Source organism: Notolepis coatsorum (genome assembly GCF_963971535.1).
Source record: "Notolepis coatsorum genome assembly, chromosome: 14".
Taxonomy (NCBI): Eukaryota; Metazoa; Chordata; class Actinopteri; order Aulopiformes; family Paralepididae; genus Notolepis; species Notolepis coatsorum.
In genome coordinates, this window is record NC_140178.1 from 9,052,964 (window position 1) to 9,074,643 (window position 21,680).

Here is a 21,680-nt window from a genome sequence, read left to right on the forward strand (position 1 = left end):
GGACACATCCCCAAGGACTTCAAAATTGCGAGGGTGACCCCTCTGCACAAAAAGGGCAGCAAATTAGACCCAGGCAACTACCGCCCTGTTTCTATTCTCACCTCCATCTCGAAAGTCATGGAAAAAATAGTCTACGAACAGGTCGAAAAGTACCTAGCGGAAAAAAATCTAATCTACGAATTCCAATCTGGCTTCAGAACATCCCACTCCACTGACACATGCCTTCTCTATTTGAATGACCACATCAAACAAGAGGTGGACGCAGGCAAATACTGCGGCATGGTCATGCTGGACCTACAAAAGGCCTTTGACACGGTCAATCACTCCATTCTGATTGACAAGCTAAAAGCAATTGGTTTTGATAGTCTATCAGTGAGCTGGATGCAATCCTACCTTGAGGGGAGGGAACAGATGGTGGAGGTAAACGGTACCCTATCCCCCCCCCTCACAGTGAGCTGTGGTGTTCCACAAGGAAGCATACTAGGACCGCTACTGTTCCTAATTTATGCAAATGACATGTCGTCAGCTTGTGACTGCAACTTGTTCCTGTTTGCGGACGACTCAGCCCTGCTGGTCTCTGACAAGAACAAGTTACAGGTTGAAAAAACCCTCAGCTCGGAACTAGGCAGAATCTGCATATGGCTCGCTGATAACAAACTATCATTACACATGGGCAAAACAGAGTCCATTCTCTTCGGTTCAAATAACAAACTCAGCAAGACCGACGGCTTCTCAGTTACAGTGGGTGACAATATTGTCACAAGGAAAGATGAAATTACCTACCTGGGTTCCATCCTAGAGGCTAATCTCTCCTGTGACAAAATGGCATCCAATGTAATAAAAAAAGTCAACCAACGAACTCGATTCTTGTACCGGATCTCCTCTCTGGTAAACAAGAACACCTGAAGACTCTGGCAGGAGCACTCATTCAGGGGTACTACGACTATGCTTGCACCTCATGGTACCAAAGCACCTCAAAGGCGCTAAAAACAAAATTACAAACATCTCAAAACAAACTGGTCAGACTACTGCTTGACCTTACTCCTAGAACCCACCTCACCCCTGCCCACTTTGACAACCTAGGATGGCTTAGAGTAGACGACAGAGTACAACAACTTGCAATGGGCCTGGTCTACAAGATACACTACACGACCAAGGTACCCATGTACATGTCAAAATACTTCCCAAAGGTCAGTGAATACCACGATCACAACACCAGAGGGAGCTCCACAAATCATGTTAAACCCAGATTCGGCTCAAATAAGGGACTAAACACGTTTCGCAATTATGCCACATCAATGTGGAACGCCCTACCCAAAGCTGTAAAGGAATGTGGATCACTACCCACTTTCAAAACCTCTCTCAAGGGACACCTACGGGAGACTGCAATTCAACACTGGCCCCTGTAAATATCCTAACCCAACCCCCTCCAATGTACAGTCATTTACCTAGTATGGTTTTGTCAATAGTTCAATGTACAATTGTGTTTGTTTGTACAGTGTCTCCTCCCCCCCCCCCTCAATGTACAGTGTTACTTGTTTATACAGTGTGCCCCCCGGCCCCCCCCCCCCCCAACCACCTCCAATGTAAATTACCCAGTATGGTTGTCAATATCCCAATGTACCCAACCCCCCCCACCCAACCTCCTCCAATGTACAGTTTCTACGTCAAATGTATATACTCCCTTTTCTTGACTCCTTCTGTATCACAATCAAACAGTACTGTATTTGCAAATCTGGTATGTCATAAATGTATAGATGTAGCAGTACTGACTATCTGTATGTCATGTATGTCATATATGTCTATATGAATTGAAAATGGGAGACCCTGATGGAAACAAGACAAACGTCTTTCTCAGGTCTGCATCCCCTTAACAATTGTATGTATTGAGCCGTACTGTATTGTACCCATTCTGCAATCTGTTAAATAAAGTTTTCATTCATTCATTCATTCATAATAATAATAATAACAAAGATAATAAAACGCCCGCTCTGCTCCCTCAGAGCAGTGTCTCAGAAGGGGAAACACAGACTCTCATCTGCACCTTTGTTTAAACTGTTAATTTTGTATCATATTTCTATATTCAGATAACATTTTATTGCCTATATGTCTTTCTACTATTACCCTGCCCATACCTGTACCTCCCCTCCCCATCCCCCCTCCCCTCCCCCATGCTGCTATGATGCCCACATTTCCCCAAGGATTTCAGCTGTGAAATCAGAAGCCCCGCTGGTGGCGCGTGCCGTCAGGAGCAGCCATACGGTCGCCGTACCGGAAGAGGCGAGGAGACGGTGACGTCTGTCGTCGACCGGACACTACAGCCTGACGACCACATGGCCGGTCCGACAACTATATCAGCCTGACCGCCATACCAGGTGGTCGGACGGCACACATCCCAACACCTCCAGTGATGCATCCGATGAGGCCAGTTAGACGTCGCCGTCGAGGCGCCGGGGTAAAGAACATCTCACTACACAACGTTTTATAGTGGAGGGGGAAATTCAAGCTGATGAGAATAGTAATTATATATGCCTATATATGCTGCACATGTACAGTAATTACCATGAATATTAAGGTCCCCTAGAGTTTGCTCTGAACAGGGTAAATCTGCATTTTGCCATGATGCCCCTCTAGCTCCTGGGATGAACTCCAACGGTCCTTAAAGCGTGAGATTCTCCCCTCTGTTGCAGAGTTTAAAACCTTGATCTCCAACCTAAGTTGTACGTGTTTTAATTTATTTGTTATCCTTACTCGTCTTATTGTTATGATTTTATATGATGTGTGATTATATATGCTTTTTCTTTTTTGCTTAACTCTGTCTGTACACTCGACGTGACTGTAAGTGAGGGGAAAACTCACGTTGCCTTTCGAGTTTAAATAAAGGTTTGAAATGAAATATGTCTAGCAATCGAAAATGGAGGACACTGATGTAAACAAGACGACAGTCTTTTTCTGGTCTGCATCCTCTTAGCAGTTGTTAGTATTGAGCCGTACTGTCTTGTACCCATTCTGCAATCTGTTAATAAAGTTTTCAATCAATCAATCAATCTAGAGTGCATATCAACACCCCCCCCCTTCCACACGGGTCATTGCGAGCCGCCCGCCCCCCATCTCCACGAGCCCGCGGTGGGACTTCCTTCGCGGCCCGGAGCACGTGTAAGACACGGGGCTAACGTCTCTATCTGGCCCGGATGGCGCTGAGTTGAGTGTTAAGAGACAAGACGACCCCCCGGTTCCCCCCATTCCACGGTCTGCCTCTGCAGAGCAGCTGGTGCGAGAGCCCACCTGCACCCTCCCCCGACCGTCTCCCTGCCCCTCTAAACTGGGGCCAGAAACCTAAGCCTGCCCCCGGGGGGGAAAGTGATCAGGCTCTATTTTTAAAAACAGCCCATCGCTATCTAACGGGGCTAGATGACCTGCCAAACCGAAGGAAGTCCAAATGCTTCCCATTCCACAGTCTGTCTGGAGTAAGAAGGTAGACGTCGAAGGGATCGGTTCCTGTACGTCTTCACGTCCCAACGTGAACGACGGCGACGGCGTTCCGTCTTTGAGGAATTCCGTAACCGACGGATTGAATGCTCTCGAGGCTTAACGTTTCGTTTTTTCTTTCTCCTCCGCCACAAAAAAAAACGTAGTTTAAACAAATGGGTCGACGTTGACAACATCACTCTGCGTGATCTAAAATAGATCGCGGTTTAATTATAAACGGCGCGTTAAGTGATTACTGACTGGGATCCAAACGATCTGAGTCACTGTTGGAATCTCTTGGGTTAGTATCAAGTGATGGGAGGGGAGAGGGGCCGACGGAGCCTTCTGTTGGGAGTCTGTGAAGCGTCGACCACTTCTGCTTTAGCAGAAATACAGAGATACAGCCTACGACAAGTAACATTTCCTGCCAACTAGGGATGCTCGATATTGGCTTTTTTACCGATATACCGATATTGTCCAACTCTTAATTTCCGATACCGATATCAACCGATACCGATATATGCAGGGTCCCCCCCCCCCAAAAAACTGAATAATTTCAGGTAATTCATCATCATCATCATTTTATTTATTCGTAACATTACATATCTCTTGTCGTGGAATTAACACAACATTATGCATACTTTTGACAATAAATAAAATCAGAATCTGTTCTTACTTGCTTGCCTGGGTAAATAAAGGTTAAATAAATGTAAAAAAATAAATATTTTTTTTAAATCAATACCGATATTTTTCGATATCACATTGTAATGCCAATATCGGCCGATAATATCGGTAGGCCGATAATATCGGACATCCCTACTGCCAACTGATACCAGATCTGCTAAAAGACCTCAGAAGACGCCCGAGAAGCAGCGGCCTTCTAAAATAGAAAGACTAAAAAGGCAGTTCACACTAAGTTATGATTCAGAAACAGCTTTACAGGAATAAAAGCCAAAAGCAGTTCTGAAAAACTATGTATTCGACATCAAAAGGGGTTTGTTCAGTAACATGTTTGCGATAAGCACGGAACAATAATAATAATAACTGAAAAACAAGTCTTCCGGTCATTATCTTACCCGTGATCCTGGACTATATATATATTTGCACATATACTCAAAACTGTGAGCATCTGAACATGTATATGCACAACATATTCTTTGCACAATAGCACAACTCTTGTTACATATTCTATTCCACTGTATTCGTATTCTAATTTAGTGTATATACTCTTACGACACCCCTGCACAATTGTACAGCCCTGTCCTATATTCTAATTTAGTTTATATATTCCATTTTATTTGTCCGTTAATGTCGATGCACCAAGTGGCGAAAGATAAATCCCTTGCATGTAGTGCGAGCTCACTTGGCAATAACCACCTTTGTGATTCTGATTCTGGTTCTGATGATCAGAAGCCCTGGTGGCCGGCCCGTGGGGACCGGGTCCGCGGGGCCTCTGGACATTCCTCTGCAGGAGGATCAACACAGGGACGCATGCCAGGGACGCTTGGACCCAGGGGCCACACGGATCCTGGCCTGCCTAAGCTCTGGATGGGAGGCAGACGTACTCGAGGCCCTGGGCCAGGAGAGAGCAGGGTGGTGACTGGTGGTGAGAACAGCCACGGTCTGTTAAATCCACGCGAGAAAACACCCCAGGGGGTAAATACGAAGTGTTTGAACAGTGGGTTCTGCCAGAATGCACACCGAATACAAATCAAGAGTTCCCGATGTTCTGGGACCCAGTGACTGGCTTCGGTTCATGCATTGCACATGGGCAGAACCACCTTTGTAAGATGTGGTCGGCCATTTTCAGTTTCCAAACCTATAAGTGTGCCGCTCTCTGTGGAAACGATGGCTTTTTGACCAGACGCCCTGGGACAAGAGCCAAAGGTAAAGGCTGGACTAACCAGCAGGGGGCACTGCAGGCCCGTGGCATACCTACAGACATGCTGGGGTTTCACAGGGTGGACTCGACGGTCTCGACCCCTGACTTACTGTAAAGAAATCAACAGAGTCGATTCTACAGGGCTTCATTTGGATAATTGCTTTTCAATTACCTTTAAAGACGCGTTTAAAATGTCCGTTGCATCTTTGGAGGAACCAGGAGGGGAGCTGCTCTGAACGTGTGTCAGCTGCCGGCAGACGGCTCGAGCATTTCAACACATCCTCAGATCCAGGATCACAGCTGTGCAGCCAGGATTTGTTTCACCTACGAGTGTTGAGCAGTGTGTACTTGCTGCTCACTATGTATCACATGCACATAGGGCAGTGGCTAGTTCTAGCGGAAGCCGAACTAGAATGGAGAAGACAGACAACTCCACTAGTCTGAGGGTCCACCTTGGGCAAGTGTTGGTACCCTCTCTAGCCTCCCTACCTAGGGATACAGGGTGTTAGTACCCTCTCTAGCCTCCCTACCTAGGGATACAGGGTGTTAGTGCCCTCTCTAGCCTCCCTACCTAGGGATACAGGGTGTTAGTGCCCTCTCTAGCCTCCCTACCTAGGGATACAGGGTGTTAGTACCCTCTCTAGCCTCCCTACCTAGGGATACAGGGTGTTAGTACCCTCTCTAGCCTCCCTACCTAGGGATACAGGGGGTTAGTGCCCTCTCTAGCCTCCCTACCTAGGGATACAGGGTGTTAGTACCCTCTCTAGCCTCCCTACCTAGGGATACAGGGTGTTAGTGCCCTCTCTAGCCTCCCTACCTAGGGATACAGGGTGTTAGTACCCTCTCTAGCCTCCCTACCTAGGGATACAGGGTGTTAGTACCCTCTCTAGCCTCCCTACCTAGGGATACAGGGTGTTAGTACCCTCTCTAGCCTCCCTACCTAGGGATACAGGGTGTTAGTGCCCTCTCTAGCCTCCCTACCTAGGGATACAGGGTGTTAGTACCCTCTCTAGCCTCCCTACCTAGGGATACAGGGTGTTAGTACCCTCTCTAGCCTCCCTACCTAGGGATACAGGGTGTTAGTACCCTCTCTAGCCTCCCTACCTAGGGATACAGGGTGTTAGTACCCTCTCTAGCCTCCCTACCTAGGGATACAGGGTGCCGCACTGCCTTGTGTGTGTGTGTGCGTAGGGAAACGCAAAGACTAAGGGAGAAAACCCTGAAAGAAAACCGCACTGCCTTGTGTGTGTAGGAATACGCAAAGGCTAGGTCCTCACCGACAATGGGGGTTACCTGTAAGGAAGGGCATCCGAGGTATAAAACTAGCCACAAACCAAAAATGATGACTCCAGTGACGTGGAGTCATCGCCCCGTCCAACCTCACTGTAGTGGGAAAATAGGGACGTAAAACGAAGATGATGATGCACCTTTGTACTGTAAGTGTTAAGCAGTAGGTACTTGATTAATTGTCCGTCTGTCTGTCTACCAACCTACCTATCTGAAATATACCAATCTTCTACATCAAAGCTTGTAAATATTGAAATTACACTACCGTGTATAGTTCCTAAACTCGACCAAGAGTTCGCCGGACGTGCAGATGGTGAATGGTGGGTTATTGTTGGATATTTGAGTGGATGGTTGATTCTCGTCCCCCGGGGCGGGAGAGCGTCGTCGGGTCGTCAGCATGAATGAATACGGCACCCGTGTGAGTTTATCTAACGATACCAAGCCTTGTTGAAAGTAAATTATGTGTGGGGAAAAGTGGCATTGGATGAAAAATTTTATTTTGGATTTTAACCTACAACGTATGACGTATATCGTGCCAGTTAGGGTACCAGTTATGTATTACTGCACCTCTGTATACTGTATACTTTACTTACTCATAGTATATATTCAGATTCTAGTGTTATTGACCATATTTATTGTAACGTACAACATAACCGATGGGGCATACAGACCCTCATCTGCACCTTTGATTACACTGTTTACTTGCTCATATTATGTGTATATTCAGAGTTAATTATATTGTTTATACTGCTTATATTTAATTTACTATAGTTTTATAGCCTATATTTATGTCTTTCTACTATTACCCTGCCCGTACCTGTACCTCCCCTCCCCCCATGCTGCTATGACGCCTGTATTTCCCCAAGGGGATCAATAAAGGAATATCTCATCTTATCATCTTAATGCGTCAGGGACACAGGAAGCGTACCTATTTACAAAGCGCTGGTGCTCCTAAAGTCTTCAGTAGGTCGCATGAATACGTCACAGTAAATGTCGGGGGAATACAGTATGTACAATAACCAGTTAACCCTTTCACTACCACACTACAGAAGGTTAACCCTTTACTATCACACTACAACTACAGACGGTTAACCTCCTCCACCCCCTACGCTCAGTCACGGTCCCTGGCTGCGATCCATGGACACTGGTCAGCTCTCCATCCCCCGAACCAGACTGCGGACCTTTTTGGGGACAGATCTTTCAGTGTGGCGGCTCCCACCCTCTGGAACTCCCTCCCCAGCAGAACTCCACAACGCCCAAACTCTGGACTCATTAAAAAAAACTGCTCAAAACCCACCTCTTCAACTTGGCCATTAACCCCTAATTTCTCACTTTGTATGTTGCGTCTGTCCACTATGTTTGTTACTTTTGTTATGTAATGTATGTGTTATGTAATGTAATGTTATGTTATGTAAAGCGACCGTGGGTCTTCTGAAAGGTGCTATATAAAATTAAGCTATTATTATTATTACCTACTCCTGAAGACTTTAGGAGCACCAGCGCCTGCTGTCGTGTGGTAGTGAAGGGTTAACCTGCTGTAGTGTGCTAGTGAAAGGGTTAACCTGCTGTAGTGTGCTAGTGAAAGGGTTAACCTTCTGTAGTGTGCTAGTGAAAGGGTTAACCTTCTGTATCGTCGCAGTGAAAGGGTTAACCGTTTGGTGGTGCGGCAGTGAGAGGGTTAACAGTTTGGTGGTGCGGCAGTGAGAGGGTTAACAGTGTGGTCATGTGACAGTGAGAGGGTTAACAGTTTGGTGGTGCGGCAGTGAAAGGGTTGACAGTGTGGTCATGTGACAGTGAGAGGGTCCCGGACGTCACTGACCAGTGCAGCCGCAGCGCGTGCAGGAAGGCCGACAGACCCTCCATGACGAGCAGGATGGCGACGGTGAGGACGGCGAAGGCGCTGAAGATGATGAAGAGCAGGAGGAAGCCCACGAAGCTCTTGGAGGAGAGGCCGATGTGCATCACCATGGTCCACAGCACCTCGGACAGCTCTGGAGGACGTGAGGAGGACGACATGTGAGGACATGCGACAACCCATCATCTACACTCATTGCACACACATCCACACACTCAACTCCCCCCCCCCCCCCCCCCCCCCCCCTCCTTTTTCCTCCGTTTTTCTCCCATCCCAATGTTAGTCGTTATGCCAATTCCCAATCCCCTTCCTGGTCGCTGCGCACTTACCCCCCACAGTCAGTCTGGGAGAGTGGAGGCTATCACGTGCTTCCTCCGACACACGTCTAGCCAATCAACCGCTTCTTTTCACCTGGCAGCGCGGATTCTCACTGAGAGGGCGTAGCGCTGTAGCGTGTGGAAGGATCACACTACCCCCCTTAGATCCTATCCGCGCTGAGCAGGCGCCCCGACCGAACTGTAGGAGTCGCTGTTTACAACGACCCGGACCCACCCCGCCAGCTTTCCCACCCTCTAATACTGCCAATTGTATTAGTGTGAACGGCCAGCCAAGCTGGTAGTAATGCCGGGAGCTGGGCTCGAACCCAGCATCTCCTGCACTAGTGGCGAGCGCCTTGCCCACTGCGCCACTTAGCCGCACCCACACACTCACTTTTAAACAAACACTCACCTTAAAACTCATTTTTGACACTTTTAACACTACATTATATTGATCTATTATTAAAGAGATTTGCACTACATTCATACCTCATTTGCCTTTGCACCTTACCTCAAAGTTTTGTACCTCATTTTCTGCATTGTACCTTTGATTGTACTTCAGATTGTATATTGTACTGTATATATATGTATATTGTATATTCCTATTTACTTAACTTTCTTATTTTATTTTCTGTATGAAGCACACTCTCGGGGGCTCATACAGAACCAAGCGTTTCACCGTAAAGTACGTGTATTTTATTGTGATAATTAATAAACAAACTTGAAACTTGAGGAGGACACGGGAGGAGGATATTAGTCCCACTGAGCGGCGGAGGAGCGGTCAAATGAATAAATGACTCGTGGATCGGTCGCTGGATCGTGTACTGGTTCATATAAGCATTAAGAGTAGCAAGAACCATGCACACATGTTCTCATTATTTTAACGTACATATTAAGACAAAACAAAGTCAACTTCTTTTCCGGGGGGGGGGGGTTCACATGCCTTCGAGCAACATTGTACTATTGTACTTATTTTATGCCTATTCTTAAGTCTGCACGTTTGCGCTGCACTACTTTTATACCTATTCTTATGTCTGCAATTCATGCACTGTTTTTTATTCCGTCAATTGTGTGCTGATTTTATGCCTATGTTCATTTTATACTAATTGCTGTGGGGGCACTCTGGACTGCGGTCCACGTGTGAAAAGTGCTATATAGATAGTTATTAATATTTATTATCGTTATATTGTAAACATTTATGCATTGAAATGTCTGTAAAGTCTCTACGACGTTGAAAATGAGGGTGACCTCAATTGTCTTTTGGAGAATAAATAAAGGTTTGAATTTCTTCCTATTAATTATTTTTTAGACTAGCAGACTATAACTCCTTCACTGGAACCAGAGGGGTTAATTAGCACGTGGGCAAATCTCCATGGTTACAAATATATTGTTCAAATTGATCGATAGAGGACTTGACTTTCTCTGGCCAGGAGAAAGGACCAAGCACCCCCCCCCCCCCCCCCTGCCCCACCGCTTAAAGGAACATGCACACTTTTGGGAAATTAGCTTATTTGCCATCTACCCTGGAGTTAGACACGCAGATACAGACCCTTTTCTTCTCCGTGCATGCAGTAGGCTTAGGGAACAGCCGCACCGTTAGCCTAGCTTAGCGTCATTCACTGTAAGTAGGTGTGCCAGTGTAGCCTAGTTCTCTACGGTCACGAAATACACTCCAAAACGTTCCTGTAAACATGTTGTGACCTGTGTATTTACCACGTGGAGATTTTATGAAATTTTGACATTTTCATTTTCTAAGCAGATATACTCTGAATATTCTTTTTGCCAAACCACTGCTGCCTGGGCGCCAGTGATTTCATCACCTCAAAAGTCCCGTTTTTCAAAAAGCAACAGAGCTTTTGAGGCGATGAAATCACTGCGCCTAATGGGCAAGCCTAATGCATTCACAGAGAAGAAAAGGGTATGTATCCGCTCGTCTATCCAGGGTAGATGGCAAATAAGCTAATTTCCCAAAAAGTTGGTGTGTGTTCCTTTAAGCTTTCTGGGAGAAAAGGGGGGGAGGGGGGAGGGACGACCAGGTGAGGGGGAGGTGTGAACATAAAGGCCTCGAAGGGAACTTCCACATTACCTTGCAACCTAATAAAATATTAACTTGAGATTTGCTAACATGCCAGCTATGTTAGCCAGAGAGAGAGAGAGAGAGAGAGAGAGAGAGAGAGAGAGAGAGAGAGAGAGAAGAGAGAGAGAAACAGAGAGAGAGAGACGAGAGAGACGAGAGAGACAGAGAAGAGAGAGAGAGAGAGAGAGAGAGAGAAGAGAGAGAGAGAAGAGAGAGAAGCAGAGAGAGAAGAGAGAGAAACCGAGAGAGAGAGAGAGAGACGGAGACAGAGAAGAGAGAGAGAAGAGAGAAGAGAGGAGAGAAACAGAGAGAGAGAGACAGAGAGAAGAGAGACGAGAGAGAAACAGAGAGAGACAAGAGAGACAGAGAAGAGAGAGAGAGAGAGAGAGAGAGAGAGAGAGAGAGAGAGAGAGAGAGAGAGCAGTGCTTATATCATTGATCCAGGAGGCTATGGGCTAGCTAGCATTACAGTGCTAAACGCAGTGTGAAGAAGGGAGACTTGGCCAGGACATGTCATGTTGTTATGGCCTCCTATGGTCTGAAATAGATGAACTCATGACAGTGTGCGTGTGCTTACAGGTTAGAGTGTGATCTGAGGAGAGTTCTGGTGGGGGAGTTCGGTTAACCAAACCTTTTCCAATTAGATATTTAAATTAGGGATGTCCGATATTATCGGCCGATATCGGCAGTAAAATGTGATATCGGAAAATATCGGTATCGGTAAAAAAAAAACAATAACAATATATATATATATATATATATATTTTTTTTTTACATTTATTTAACCTTTATTTACCCAGGCAAGCAAGTGAGAACCAATTCTTATTTTATTTATTGTCAAAAGTATGCATGTTGGTTTAATTCAACAACAAGATATGTAATGTTAATTTTTACTTTTTTAATGATCATATTTTGCACAGATAATGCTTACATTTAGAAAGCCTTTTGAATGCATCCAGTGAAATTATTAGTTACCTGAAATTATTCCGTTTTTTTTGGGGGAAACCCTGCATATATCGGTATCGGTTGATATTGGTATCGGTATCGGAAATTAAGAGTTGGACAATATCGGAATATCGGTATCGGTAAAAAAGCCAATATCGAGCATCCCTAATTTAAATATTTTTGAACCAGTGGCTGGAGGAGATATAGAGCGCTCGTCTGGTAATCGGAAGGTTCCCGGTTCGATTCCCGTTCCTCCCGGGCAGCGGGTCCTTGGAGCAAGACACTTAACCCCCTAATCGCTCCCGATGTGCAGGTTGGCCCCTGGCATGGGGTCGCCTCCGCCGTCGGCTAAAAGCTCTATATAAATATGCACCATTTACCATTTTATTTACCGTTTATGTCGTTATGGCCTGTGGTCCGAAATAGATGGACTCATGTGCGCATGCTCACAGGTTAGAGTGTGATTTGGGGGGAGTTCTGGTGGGGGAGTTCGGTTAACATGGACCAAACTTTTTTCAATCGAATATTTGTATATTGTTGTGGCAAATTCCCATCCCTAGTGTCTATGCTATAAAAGGACCGAGGACTTAGGACCAGACTGAGGGGGGGGCATGTAGGACTTAGGGCCAGACTGAGGGGGGGGTAGGACTTACGTGCGTGGGCCAGACTGAGGGGGGGGGGTAGGACTTACGTGCGTGGGCCAGACTGAGGGCCCAGAGCCTCAGGTAGGAGGCTGTGTTGGAGATGCAGCCCAGGCAGTACTCTATGGTGTGGATGGCCTGGTGCACGGCCACATCCCCGAAGTTAAACTGCGGAGACACACGGAGAGAGAGAGGACGACACAGAGAGCGAGAGAGAGAGAGAGAGAGAGAGGACGACACAGAGAGAGCGAGAGAGAGAGAGGACGACACACACAGAGAGAGAGAGAGAACCACATGCAGACACACATTAACATGGACCTACAGGAGACACACCGGGGGGGGGGGGGGGGGGGGGGGGGGAGACACTAAACTACAGGACGGTTCTAGTCAGTCCCACGTTCACTCGAGTCACGGGTGTGATGAGGTCATCGATTGAAGAAGCCACTTTCGGTACCAGCAGATCAAACACCCGACAGAAGCAGCGCTGGCCCCGCTAGGAGCCCTTTGACCCAGAGGAGTCGGCAGCACCAGCAGAACGCCTCTCTCTCTCTCACCACCGCACGGCTGGGCCTGGTGGGCAGCGCCAGGCCTCAATGCCCACTTAACAGCCACCCGAGGAATGTCCTCAACCCACATGACCCAAGAGACACCCAGGAAACACACACACAGCCGTACTACAGTACACACAGACACACAGACACTGCCTAACACGGACACAGCTATGAGCAGGAGGCATCGGTTGGCACAGACCACAGAAGCTGAAGGGGCAGAGTTATGGGGGCGGGGCGGGGCATGCAGGCAGGGGGGTGGGGGGGGAGCATCATCAGCTCCGGTCATACCTCATCCTCCTCGCGGGCCTTGAAAGCAAGTGACAACAGGTTAGGTTTGGTTAATGACAACATGCGCACATACACACACACATACACAAATTAGGGCTGAGGAATATGGAATAAACTTAAATCACTTGAAAATGTTGTTAAATATATTAAATATATTATCATTCCTTTAGACAACAGAATTGTGTAGCAGTGTCACAACGTCATCACAATAGGACTATTGGAAGAGGATTAATGATCAAATTGAATAGAATTAGAATATAAATACTTAGGGATGCCCCGATCGGCCGGCCGGCCAGCGATCGCCATCGGCCGATATTCAGTATAAATATGAGATTGGGGTTGGGGAATTCCGATAATGCTTTCTAGTGGCAGATTGCGAACACCGATCGATGACGTGAAAAACCAATGAGCCCATTTTCAGCGGAGTTGGTGTCATTGTCGCAGGTTGACTGAACTAAAACATGTCGGCGGTGTGGAGCTGTTACAAAGTGTCTGAGACAGATGCAACAAATGCCGTCTGCAATGTATGCCAGGATAAAATACCTCGTGGGGGAAGCAATGTAAAAAAGTTACAATGTTACAACACAACAAATTTAATAAGACACTTGAAGTCCCATCACCCAGAGGAGCATGGAGAGTTCGTTAAAGGAAAACTTAGACAAGAAGATACATAAATGTTTCTTCTCTGTGCATGCAGTAGGAGTAGGAAGACATTGGGAACTAGGCTAATAGAGGAACCTACTTCCAGTGACTGACGCTAAGCTAGGCTAACGGTGCGTGTCTTCCTACTCCTACTGCATGCACAGAGAAGAAAAAGGGTATGTATCTTCTTGTCTAACTCCAGGGTAGATGGCAAATAAGATAATTTCCCAAAATGTTGGAGTTTTCCTTTAAGCTTACCGCGGAGTAAAAAGAAAAATAACCAAAACGGCCTTGTAGCGCTTGTAGTGGATATAGCGGAGCATTTCGACTCGTTGCGTGTTGGCGCTGTCTCGCTCATAATACAGATAGATAATACATAATGAAAAGTATAATTTGCTCAGAGTCCAGAGACAGTTGTGGTTCGGTCCGGATCTGGACCGGAGTCCGGACTTTGAGAATGCCTGTGTTAGACCTACAGTATAATACTGCCAGCTGCTATAACAAAACCAAAAACGATCGGTAATATCGGCAGTATGGCTCATAGACGATCGGTGGCAAAAAACGTGATTGGGGCATCCCTAGAAAAATACTTTAATCATCCCGAGGGAAATTTGGAAATTGCCCAGCCCTAATAACGAGATTATGGTAAATGGGGAAATACTGTGGTAGTTAGTGTAGCGTTAATAACAGTACAGTATATGCTAGTTAGTGTAGCGTTAACACCAGTATTATGGTAGTTAGTGTAGGATTAACTCCAGTACAGTATATGGTAGTTAGTGTATCATTAACACCAGCACAGTATATGGTACAGTAGTTAGTGTAGCGTTAACACCAGCACAGTATATGGTAGTTAGTGTAGCATTAACACCAGTACAGTATATGGTGGGTACTGGGTAGTGTAGTGTTAACAGTCTGTGGAGAACAGAATATCAAAAGTTGCTCTCAGCTGCTCATTAGCGTCAGAAGGCCGCAGGAAGCACGACAAACAGCTGCTAATTAGGACATGGGTCACTTTGAGTATGTACTATGATCTAATCTATACTGTCATAATATACATTCTAAAACATACTGTCATATACACATTCCAGAGACTGGCATTCGACAATCCCTTTCATATACCAAGCCTTCTGGTCTTGGGAATGCCGGTCCTATGTTTGTGTTTGCAGTTGCCGTGGCAACCGGCGATGGGGGGGGGGGGGGGATTTGGGGGGGGGGGGGTTGGGGGTTGGCGGTTGGGCGGCATTGAAATGCACCAACTGACCCACTTCCAACAGTCACAGGACATGGATACTAGTGTTGAAGTTACAACCTACAACCAGCAGAGGGCGCTGATGAGCAGCGAGAGATTACTGTGCCTTCCCTTTTTCATCATAGTGACCAGAATTCTATTTTCTTTTGTTTTGTTTTCAGGGATATGACTGAAGCAGCTCATACTGGCTACATGTTGAACTAGCTTCCCTCTGGTCAGGTGCTATATTTACTAGGGCTGTCTTAAATACTTCGAAGCTTCGTTCAATGGGCATGGGATTCGAATATGAAAATAAAATTTGAATATATATAAAAAAAATAATAATAATAATAATGTATTAAATTTTTTTTGTGCAAAATCAACTCTGCCTCTCTTTACAACAAGCAATGCTGTTTGTTATTTAAGATGAGGTCGGACTCTGCACTGACAGATTTGTGTTCATTGTGCTGCTTTTATAAAGCCTCAAATGACAGCTTACAATATTTCATGAAAGCAAAGTGTTTCGTTTGTCTAAGATTTAAACTTTACAGCACTAACAAAGTTGAACAAAGTGCTGTACAAGTCCCACAACATAAAAATAAAAAGGTAAAAAAAATAATAATTTTTTTTATCTCGACGCTTAGAATTAAAATTGAATCTCGGCCCCCGAAGCTTCGAATTCCGAAAAAAATATTCGAAGGTCAGCCCTAATATTTACAAGACTAGACTAGACTAGAGTAGTCAAGACTACTACCCTTTGTCCAGCCAGACTGAGGTAACGCAGGCACGTGTGCACAACAGTCCAGTTTGGTCAAAGTGCAGCTTCAATCAAGGACTGAATCAAGGATGTGATACCGGCCATAACACCAGGAAATAAACTATAGAACAAGGCAAATTCCTCTCCACTGCTTCTGAGGTGAACCCTTGCCAGAACAGATTAGATTAAAATGTATCGTCACTTGCACAGGTACAGTACAACGGAAATAAGTTGGCATCTAAACATAGTACTTTGCTACCAAGTAATCTTCCTTGCCTATATTACTACCTACTATGGATGCTAATATTTTATTTATAATATATATATATATATATATATATATATATATATATATATATATATATATATATATATATATATATATATATATATATTAGTGCTGTCAGGCGATTAAAAAAAATTATCTAATTAATTACAGGATTTGTAATTAATTAATCTAATTAATCGCATTACCATTTTATGCCTGATATTCTATATTCTATAAATCATATTTCAAATTGCATGTGTCCGGATGGCATAATTCAGTACTGTATCTACAAAACCTTCTGTTTAATCATCTTCCATCTATTAATTTGCTTAGATTTTTCAGGTCTGGTCAATTTGAGCATAGTGTTATTATTCACAGTCAAAGATAAAAAAAAAATGTATTGATATTCTCATTTGGTTCATTACAATTTACTCAAAATAAAATGTTCATTCAATCAATCACCACGCAGATTGATTGATTGAATGAAAATGTTATTAACAGATTGCAGAATGGGTACAATATACAGTACGGCTCAATACACACAATTGTTAAGGGGATGCAGACCAGAGAAAGACTTTCGTCTCGTTTACATCAGGGTCCCCCATTTTCAATTCATCATGAATTGTAAGTAAGGGTGCAACTTGCACCGTGCAATCCATTCTCTGTGGATCTAGCCCACAGTATTTCTGACACTGGGAATACATTCCCTGAGATTCATAGATGTCCCTAGAATCAGATACCAAGAACATGCAAATGGACCATATTAAAAAAAAAAGTCTGTAAATGTGTATTCTACATTCTTATGGAATGAATGATACAAAAAAAATATTATAAAAAAAAATTATATATTTGTAATACATTTTGAGTTAATTTTCATAACGTGATAATTTGCTGTGTAATTAATTAATCTAATTAACGTGATAAACTGACAGCCCTAATATATATATATATATATATATATATATATATAATATATAACATTATGTCTCTACTACTCTGCACTCAAAACTGTAGCAGTTCAAGTTCAACACTGTTTGACAAACATTGTTACTCAGCTGAAATAGTTGTACCCTTCCTGCTGAACAGAACTTGTAAGTCGCTTTGGATAAAAAGTGTCAGCTAAATGACTAAATGTAAGTGATTAAATATGATATATATATATATTATATATATAACAAGCTACTGAGTAATATATGCTAAACTGATGCATGTACAGTATAATTATGTACAGTGATACAGGTATAAATATACTTTGGTAGCAACTAAGCCATACTGGCCAGTGGTATAACTAATAAGAGTAGGTATGGGATATATAGATATAATACAGGTATGTGAATAGGTGATCAATTATGGCTTTATATACATACATGCGTTACACATGCCGAGGAAACCATGACGACACAGGCCAGATATGTGACAATAGCCCTGTAACAGATGAACCGAATCGCCGCCAGGCCCCTGAAGACACGCGGAACGCTGCTCAATCAATCAAATCCTTTATTTAACCAGATAAGCATCATTGAGATTAAAATCTCCTTTTCAAGAGCGATCTGGCGAGCAGAAAGTTTCAACATAAAAAGAACATCACAGTAAAATACAGATAAAACATTCACAGCAAGCTCCAATTTCAGGCAAGTTATCAAACGATCAAAAACACAGTTGCACTGTCCGAGGGAACTGAATGAGTAGGATTTTAAAATGGCTTTAAATTCTCTGAGGGTGACCAGTCCTGGTGATTTTTAGGTCCTCCTGTATCTTGTTCCAGGATGAAGGAGCAGCATATTTAAAAGCCCTTTTTCACAATTCAGTTCTCATATGGGGAACTTCCAGTGTTAGAACAGCTTGAGAACGAAGGGCATACTTATATTGCTTTGTGCACAGAAGCACACTTAGGTACGAGGGAACCAGTTTAAGCAGAGCTTTGTGCACCAGAGAGAGCCATCGAGAAAATCGCCGTATTTGAAGAGATGGGTAACTTGCAATGGCATTGGCATAGGGTGCAATGGCGCACTGGATTTCCACATCCCGTGACAAAGCGTAAGGCAGAATGGTACACATTATCCAGCTTTCTAAGGTACTGATCAGGTGCATACACGTAGAGTAAGTCACCATAATCGAGTCGTGGTAAGAAGGTGGTCGAGATCAGGTGACTTCTCACTTTAAGTGAAAAACAGGACCCGTTTCTGAAAAAGAAGCAGAGTTTAAGCTTCAGCTTCGACACAAGTTGCTCTGAAAAGGACGTGGTTTATAAATGGCATGGGTTCTGCGTTTAGTCGCCAAGAACAGGTCTGAAAACGGTGACCTCCAATCCCATGTCTTCAAAAAAAAAAAGTCAGCCGACACAACAACGCTAGGATCTATTTGAGGCACTTTGAACATTGTGTAGAAAACAACACACAAAAGACCATAAACCCAGACAACCACAGCCGTTTCCTCGTAGCTTCAGAAGGCTGCAGGAAGCACAACAAACAGCCTGGCTCTGGTATAAAGTCCATGTTTATAGCGTTTCATCATCAGCGACTGCCGAACCAGCACTCTCAGGTTTCGACAATTTTTTTTAATCGCAGCCGAATACAACAGACATGTTTCGGAACAGGTTAGCCATTAACACTGAAGAAGGAACACCCGTTCCAAAACATGTCTGTTGTATTCGGCTGCGATTAAAAATGGTCAAAACCTGAGCGTGCTGGTCCGACTTCCTGCTTTTTTCTACTTAAATCTTCGGGATTGCAGCACCCAGTGTCAATTATTGAGAGCGTGGTCTAACTTGACTTTCATCATCAGCGACTGTACATAAAAGGTTATGGAATGAGAATCACAGACCTGTCCCGACACAAAGTGAGCGGCCAGATTTGTGTTCCGTCTTTCATCGCTTTAATCTCCGAATAATAATAACTCGAGACCGTTTATGGAATGTGGCTGGGAGAGGCTGGAACACATGTGCGGCGTGTGTAGTACGTTTTCCGCGTTGCCTAACCGCGCCTACATCCATAATTGATGCCGTTCCGTGCCCGCGGCAGAAGTGGAAAGATGAGGTCATGGTTTGTGGGTTCCAACTGTTGGGCCAATGACTGAATGAATTATTCAACGACATTCCACCTGGGGACTGGATCCTGTGTTCCTCCAGACTCTCTAACATGTAGAGGAAATACCGCTGGCGGGTGGAAAGCAGTATCCTTGGCATCGGAGTTAGCTGGGTGGTTTTGATAGTTTAAAAAAAACAATACTTTTACCGATTTCTATCTTTGTTGAGTGAGTTAGTTAGTGGTTTAGGGTGGAGGTTTCTGTGTGTTGGTGGTTTAGGGTGGAGGTTTCTCTGTGTTGGTGGTTTAGGGTGGAGGTTTCTCTGTGTTGGTGGTTTAGGGTGGAGGTTTCTCTGTTAGTGGTTTAGGGTGGAGGTTTCGGTGGTTTAGGGTGGAGGTTTCTCTGTGTTGGTGGTTTAGGGTGGAGGTTTCTCTGTGTTGGTGGTTTAGGGTGGAGGTTTCTCTTTGTTGGTGGTTTAGGGTGGAGGTTTCTCTGTGTTGGTGGTTTAGGGTGGAGGTTTCTCTGTGTTGGTGGTTTAGGGTGGAGGTTTCTGTGTGTTAGTGGTTTAGGGTGGAGGTTTCTCTGTGTTGGTGGTTTAGGGTGGAGGTTTCTCTGTTAGTGGTTTAGGGTGGAGGTTTCGGTGGTTTAGGGTGGAGGTTTCTCTGTGTTGGTGGTTTAGGGTGGAGGTTTCTCTGTGTTGGTGGTTTAGGGTGGAGGTTTCTCTGTGTTGGTGGTTTAGGGTGGAGGTTTCTCTCTGTTAGTGGTTTAGGGTGGAGGTTTCTCGGTGTTGGTGGTTTAGGGTGGAGGTTTCTCTGTGTTGGTGGTTTAGGGTGGAGGTTTCTGTGTGTTGGTGGTTTAGGGCGGAGGTTTCTCTGTGTTGGTGGTTTAGGGTGGAGGTTTCTGTGTGTTGGTGGTTTAGGGTGGAGGTTTCTCTGTGTTGGTGGTTTAGGGTGGAGGTTTCTCTGTGTTGGTGGTTTAGGGTGGAGGTTTCTCTGTGTTGGTGGTTTAGGGTGGAGGTTTCTCTGTGTTGGTGGTTTAGGGTGGAGGTTTCTGTGTGTTAGTGGTTTAGGGTGGAGGTTTCTCTGTGTTAGTGGTTTAGGGTGGATGTTTCTCTGTGTTGGTGGTTTAGGGTGGAGGTTTCTGTGTGTTGGTGGTTTAGGGTGGAGGTTTCTGTGTGTTGGTGGTTTAGGGTGGAGGTTTCTCTGTGTTGATGGTTTAGGGTGGAGGTTTCTGTGTGTTGGTGGTTTAGTTCGAGGCTTCCATGTGGCGGTGCTCACCTCTGGTTCCTCGTCCGAGTGCTGGGACAGCTGGTCATGCTGGATGATCTCAGCCTCGTCCTCCGTGGGTCCATTGCCCACTCGGATCCCTCCGAAGCTCTGTGTGCCCTACAAGACAAGCAGAGAGAGGCAGAGAGAGGCAGGGTTTATGACATATCAACCTACGAGACAAGCAGAGAGAGGCAGGGTTTATGACATATCAACCTACAAGACAGGCAGAGAGAGGGGCAGGGTTTATGACATATCAACCTACAAGACAAGCAGAGAGAGGCAGGGTTTATGACATATTAACCTACAAGACAAGTCGAGGGAAGCAGGGTTTATGACATATTAACCTACAAGACAAGCAGAGAGAGGCAGGGTTTATGACATATTAACCTACGAGAAAGGCAGAGTTTATGGCATATTAACCTACGAGAGAGGCAGGGTTTATGGCATATTAACCTACGAGAGAGGCAGGGTTTATGACATATTAACCTACGAGAGAGGCAGGGTTTATGTAAGGGATAATGTATAGCTACGAGGTCATTGTCGCAAAATAATTGACCGACAGAGTTTAAAATACAGAGCCGCCTCAGCGAGGTGTTTTAAACGTCAGTGAAGGTCAATTATTTTGCGACAATGATCGAGTATAGCTATACATTATCCCGCTTATTACATGGCTAACTTACCGTAATTCCTCTAATAGTAACCGGTATTCAATTAAAAACCGGGTCTCTATTAATGACCGGGTGCGCTGTTGAGCTAAGCAATTATAAGCCGGCCTCCTAATACAAGCCGGGTATATTTTGTTATTGTTGTTATATGCTGGCCTGGCTGTGCAGTAAATACCATATAATGGTATGGTGTTAATGTTTACCAAGAGAGTAAGCCTACCTCAGAATTGTATAAAACGAAGTTATTATTATTATTATTATTATTATTATTATTATTATTATTATTATTATTATTATTATACCAGTATTGTGATTGCACTATTATACTTTATTTTACTTTTTTTGACCACCTGTAATTGCACTGTTTACTACCGTATTTCATACAGTACTTGGTTTCAATAAATGAACCCAGTACATTTGACTGGGTTCAAACTGACACAAAATGTTGATTTATTCATTATGATCCGTTTGAAAATTAGAAATATAGGCCTCTCTCTTATACATGCCTCCTCCTAAT

At 44.5% G+C, this 21,680-nt stretch overlaps 1 protein-coding gene across 4 annotated transcripts in view; it reads right to left on the bottom strand.

The window, feature by feature from the left end:
- atp6v0a1a (ATPase H+ transporting V0 subunit a1a) overlaps positions 1-21,680 on the bottom strand; it is an 85,050-nt gene that overhangs the window by 6,015 nt on the left and 57,355 nt on the right. For 2 of the 4 annotated variants that reach the window (XM_084329913.1, XM_084329912.1), the window contains exons 18-21: positions 20,508-20,615; positions 13,312-13,329; positions 12,523-12,640; positions 8,457-8,628 (exon numbers count right to left, since the gene is read on the bottom strand). In XM_084329913.1, coding sequence (XP_084186039.1) covers positions 8,457-8,628; positions 12,523-12,640; positions 13,312-13,329; positions 20,508-20,615 — 416 coding nt within the window. The remainder of the gene's footprint in view (positions 1-8,456; positions 8,629-12,522; positions 12,641-13,311; positions 13,330-20,507; positions 20,616-21,680) is intronic. The other 2 variants (XM_084329915.1, XM_084329914.1) reach the window with 1 other exon arrangement.